We start from the raw sequence: 6,000 nt of genomic DNA on the forward strand, positions 1-6,000 counted from the left end.
TGGACAATGGAGAAGACGCCTACAAATGGTTATGTGGGCAAATGGTGGTCACACAGAGCATCATTTTTAATTTTGATTATTTGAATGATCATTAATTAGCGATTTTTTAGCCATTAATATTCAATTTATTTACATAAAACATTACATTAAAATACCCCGAAAGAGCCAAGCCCGTGTTCAGGGACAGTTCCGTTACATAGATACACATACTTTGTAGACAAAATACTTAAGAAAAAAGGTCACATAAAGATTGTAATAAAATTAGTAAATAATAATACTAGTAATAACTGAGTGAAAAAAGAGACGATGTTGAGATTGGTGGATTAATATTAAATTATTATTAGTAGTATAATTAGTGCAGATCATGTTGATATAGCAAACAAGATAAGATAGAAAAATACACTTAGGATAGAAATAAACTTGTTTTACAATACATGGTACATAATATAATACAGGGAAGTCTGTCACATAAATTTTTTAATTCTGGATCTGAAAATTTCATTGCTTAAAGTAGTGAACTCTGGATGAAATTTTATTATCGAATTATATAGCCGTGGACCATAATTTGTACTGTGTAGTAAAGCAGCAGATGTGAAACATTTAGGTTCAACTAATTTAAGAATTTCATTTCGTCTTGTATTATGAGCATGTGGCTGAGCTACAAATTTCATTCTATTTTTATGACAGAATTTCATTAAAGAGTATTTATAAATTTGGTCAATTCTAAAAACATTCAATTCGGAATGGATCAAATTTGTTGGATAATCCAGTCGCCTTTTCAAACAAATTTTGATTATACGTTTTTGCAACATAATTAGAGGAAGAAGAGCAGTTTTTGTAATGCCTCCCCATCCAGTTATACCATATTGGATAACAGATTCAACTATAGCCAAATAAACCAAACGTAATACATGAGTAGGCAAGTAATGGCGTAGGTTTACGAATTTGTAAATTGTTTTACGTATCCTGTTACATAAAAAGGTGATTTGTCTATCCCATTTCAAGTGCTGATCAACAATAATTCCCAGGTATTTCACATCTACAGATTCTTTCAGGCAAGGGCATTTACAGGTTGTAGAGAGTTTACAAAATGAGTTGTGGATTATTAATTTTAAATGAGAAAGTGATTTCAATTTGTTCAATCCAGAGACTGTTAAAGAAAATGGCACCAAAGTAGTTTTAGTTATATTTAGAGATAGCAAATTTGCATCAAGCCAGTTTTTGATCAAATTTATACCTACATTGGCATGTTAATTATTATTATTAACTTTACCAACATTCAGTTTCTGCATTTTGAAGTAACAAATTATCTTCAGAAACAACATTTTTCGCATCATTGCGTATTGACCTCCATAAGATTTTAATTGAGCCTCAAAAAAACATAATAAAAAGTCCTGCTCATCTTCAAAGTCTACACTTCCAACAGTGTATTCATTATAAATTAATGTTATGTATTTCCGAAAATAGAGTATTTCTAATTTTGTGCCTTTTTTTTTTTTTTTGCCCACTGTGTATATTATTGATAAATATTAAATAGGCCTATCAATCCAAAACTTAGCCCACTTGATTCGCAAATTTGTGCGAACACTCTTTAGGCACTTGTATTTGCAACAATCTTCAAATAAAGTTGATCATACTTGCCACTATTTTCAGCTTAAAGCTACGGTTTGTTTATGGCAATCATCACAGGACGCACATCACCGGCGATTATAAACTGCCGGCATACAGCGCTGTCAATTCTCATTTGTTTTGCTGCCAGAACTCGATTCATTATTTCTACATGGCCTTCTCTAAATATCGATTATTGAACATGTATGCGGCAATGTGCATTCTGAATTTGCTTCAGAAGCAACCTCTAACGATCTGCGTCGCGTCCAACGATCTACGTTGGCGATCATCGCTGTAAAGAAACCGTGTGCATTCATTTTAACTGCTAGCAACTCCAGGCGACAATCGCTAGCGATGTACACCCGGCGATGATCGCCGTAAACAAACCGCAGTTTTAAAGGTCCACCATCAACAAACAAAAGAATTTTCAGTTTATTCACGGCCACCTAAAACAATCAGCTGCTCCCTACATGCTGTTGTTGAACGAAATAACGCACAAGATACCCACCGGTGTTGGGTAGCTTTCAATTGCCACATGCACTATCATTATTAGCGAAAAAGAGCACACACAATTGAATGCATTTCATTCACTCCTGCATGGATTGTTTGGATACTGAAAGTTGAAGAAAAGTTGAACCACGTAGATGTATCTTAATAAGCAGACCAAATCAAACTAGATGGAATGAATTAAGTACACTCTTTTAAACATCTTGGTCCCGAAGTGACACAGGACTGAAGAAAATATAATGTAAACAAATCATATTTTGCTCCGCTGTAACTCGTTTCAAACAGTCTATACAGTAAATTTACAATCTGCAATATTCTTGCACAACTAGTTTTCACTTATTTTGAAAAGACTGTGTTAATGCTTTTGTTTACCGGGATTTTTATGTTATATTGTTTGTTATTTATTTAAATTTGTTGACTAGTATTGGAAAATTATAACTGATTTGAGATACGGAAGCGAACAGTACCTCAATCTGTAACTTAAAGACAACATATCAGTAGCGGCCAGTGATCAAAATCCTCAGTGAGGCCAGATGCAATTAGTTTAAGTGCCTCCGATAGAAAATGTTTATGATATTAATTATTATTGTTATTATATTATTAACATCATTATTACTGTATTATTATTATTAATATTAGTCTATTATTATTATTATTATTATTACTATTAATGAAAAATAATAACTTCACTCACCAAATAAGCTGTTATGCTCTGAGTTTCAGTGTGATGAAGCAACCCATATTATGTGTTGAAATTCCCCTTTCTTTTCTTTTTCTTTTTTTCCTTTGACAGCAACAAACAAGCCCAACAGAGAAGTTTATTTTGCACCACATTACCACTTAACCATTTATGTTGCCCATAGCAGGATGCAATAGAAACTCGCGTTTTAAGATTATCTATCAGAAAAATTGTCAGCGATGTCGTAGGCATCTCGGTAGGCTCTCTGTTTAATACTTCCTTTCTTTCAAAATTATTTCTTCTCGAAAAAGGACACTCAAACAATGAATTAACTACACCAGCATTATTTCTCGCATTTGTTTCTGTTTATATTTTCCCGAAATACATAACAACATTGACCCAGATTCACTACTGTACTACGAAGTACAATAGTACAACACCCTCGTTTAAGTCATAAACTAATACATAAGGGGAGAGAATAGTGTGGGTCTCTGCCTGCCAAAGAGCTGGAATTTTTGTTATTTATGACCTATTTAGGAAGACAAGTCACCCTATTCCCATCTCACTCTACCCTTGAGGCCGGCCCATGGATGGGAGGAGTGAAACCTGACCAGGCCAGCCGAATTGTGCCTCAGCTACAACGTTTTAAGCGCAAACTCAAAAGCAGCGAAGACACACGAAATGCAGAAGCAGACCCGACACGAGCGATCCTGGCCTCAGGAACAAATTTTACTGCAAAACAGGTCTATCTACTTCACAAAGTTTTCAAATGCTTCTACAGCGATATATGCTTCATTCAAATAACTAGGTAATACATTACATAAAAACATAAAATTTGATTTCAGTTAAGCCAAGTGACTGAGGCCCGGCCTCACTTGACTCAGTCAATCAGCCTCCACTGCAACATATCACAGTATGTTCCGGAAATTATGAACTTATTTTTATTAGCTTTTTATTTGTGTTGGTTAGTTTACTGTCTACTGTCAGAGCCTATAACCGTACTTTAACATCCGGTATAATGCTCCATGAGGGACGAAGTAGAGAGTCGTTGCCATTTCCCCTTCTGAGAAAATAATATACTGTAGGACTATAGCATATTGCATATGGTAAGTCTCATAACAATTTTCGAATTTGCGATTTACATATGAGATGTCATAACTGTGGCATCAGTTATATCATTCATTCTGTGTACATCTAATATGTACAATTGTTTCGTCCAAGACAGACTCAGAATCAATCGACACAAAAGAATGGTAGGCCTAAGGCAAAACATAGATTGCCACTTACTGTATGAAGCCATAGCGATCTGTGGCATGGTATATCTCAAATCCTGGGTCCTCCCAGGGGTCGATCTGTGCCCCTTCTTCTCTACCACGACTGTAGCGGCTAACAATTAGTGCCCTCTCTTCTGCCGCCCTGCGCAGCAGCTCCTCTTCGTTCATCCCGCGTGACTGGATTGTCTCGCTCCACACACCATCCCGCTCCTATACAGATCAGGCTGCAGCTTTACACAACAAATCGACTCCTGAAATTTTAAATTAGCAATATCATTGCTTAGTGAATCTCGAATGATTATATCTGTGTCATAAATTTTAACGATTCTTAGCAAGAAATGTAGGTCACAAATTACTCTTACTTTTAATACTGATTTTCAGACTTTCTTCATTAATTTCAGTTTACTTCAACACATTATTAGCAGTCTGAGTTTCGGTATATATTCTGATATGATTGCCAACAAATATAATATTCAAAATTCCTCGTATAACATACTTACAATTATCGTGAAAATTCGGTTGTTTCCAGCTATAAATATAAAGGAAGTATGACTCATCTCCAGAAATACAACAGGTAAAAGTTTAGAATGCATGAGGTATGAAGTAATGAACACAAACGTCACTAACACATAATAAAGACCAAGTTTTAATAACATTTTATCATCAAAATAAGAGTCTTATTAGTTTAACCTATAATACCTGAGAACAGTTGTCAAAAGGTTTGCAAGCATACACATCGTAAGCCGAAGATGACATACATCAATCTTAGCGTTCTTCAGTGAAATAAAACGAGTGTGGAATCATTTCAAGTAGAGCTGTAATAAAAAATGAATTAAGTATTCTACAGTAACATACATTACAAGTCGTAGCAACTTTCTATACCACTTGCTTTTCTGGCAAGCAGAACCCGATTGATAGAGTGTCATTTACTAACAACAGAGAGCACCACATAATATGATTTCCGTTTCCCGGCTTTGGGTTATGTGTTTTCTGGACATATGAGGGGTGTGTGGCCACGTATTTCAAGAGGTTGTTGATAATAAGATAAATATCTTTTGTCGGCGTCCGTGAATTTTGTCGTCAAAATGGTGTGTATTAATAGCTATTGGTTATTACATTATTATTAATAATATATATTGAATATTACGTTCTCTGTAGCAACGAAATCGATACCCTTATTTCACTCGTGCACTAAAGTTTATTTGCGGCATGAACTCTAATGTTTATTATGGTCAAATAAAATTTACAGTTCAATATTATATTGCAGGTTGAGATCGAATCTATGACACGATACGTTTCTCCAGTCAATCCAGCCGTATTCCCTCATCTGACGGTGGTTCTTTTGGGAATTGGAATCTTCTTCACAGCATGGTTTTTCGTGTATGAAGTGACAAGCACGAAGTTTACAAGGGATATATTCAAAGAACTATTGGTGGCCCTTGTTGCTGCAATCTTTTCCGGATTTGGAGTTTTATTTCTGCTACTCTGGGTTGGAATTTATGTATGATCCAATATTTGCAAAGCTTGTGACATTTTGTGATACATTAAATTCAAGTTTAAATTACAGAGCTGTTATTTCATTATATCTTCCAATATGTTAGAAATTTTATTATTGCACTAATGCAGCCATAACCTGCCAACATTATAAATAATAAACTCGTTTTGTTTCAAGGGACATCTGAGGGATCTTTGTTTTTGAAGTGTTATTGTTTGCATATTTTTGTTTCCTATGTAATGTATAATATATTAGTCATATTTTCGGCTAAATTGAAATAGACGTCTGAACGTTGCAAAATGTTTTCTGAATTTTTACCACAGGAAGTTCAGCTAATCTCTTAGACATTCCAATGACGGTACTGTCTCAAATATTGGGTGAAACTTCGATCTTCTCACATACCACACACAGGAGAGAGAGAGAGAGAGAGAGAGAAA

General features: G+C 34.9%; 1 protein-coding gene across 5 annotated transcripts in view; it reads right to left on the reverse strand.

Annotated features, from left to right (window-relative positions):
- The window catches only part of LOC138704394 (USP6 N-terminal-like protein), a 77,610-nt gene extending 72,584 nt beyond the window's left edge, over positions 1-5,026 (reverse strand). For 2 of the 5 annotated variants that reach the window (XM_069832228.1, XM_069832227.1), the window contains exons 1-2: positions 4,768-5,026; positions 4,082-4,278 (exon numbers count right to left, since the gene is read on the reverse strand). In XM_069832228.1, the coding sequence (XP_069688329.1) occupies positions 4,082-4,278; positions 4,768-4,824 (254 nt within the window). In that variant the 5' untranslated portion in view covers positions 4,825-5,026. Of the gene's footprint in view, positions 1-4,081; positions 4,320-4,767 lie in introns of all 5 variants that reach the window. The other 3 variants (XM_069832229.1, XM_069832230.1, XM_069832231.1) reach the window with 3 other exon arrangements.
- Between the last annotated feature and the right edge of the window lie 974 nt (positions 5,027-6,000).

The sequence above is a fragment of the Periplaneta americana genome, chromosome 8, assembly GCF_040183065.1.
Source record: "Periplaneta americana isolate PAMFEO1 chromosome 8, P.americana_PAMFEO1_priV1, whole genome shotgun sequence".
Taxonomy (NCBI): domain Eukaryota; kingdom Metazoa; phylum Arthropoda; class Insecta; order Blattodea; family Blattidae; genus Periplaneta; species Periplaneta americana.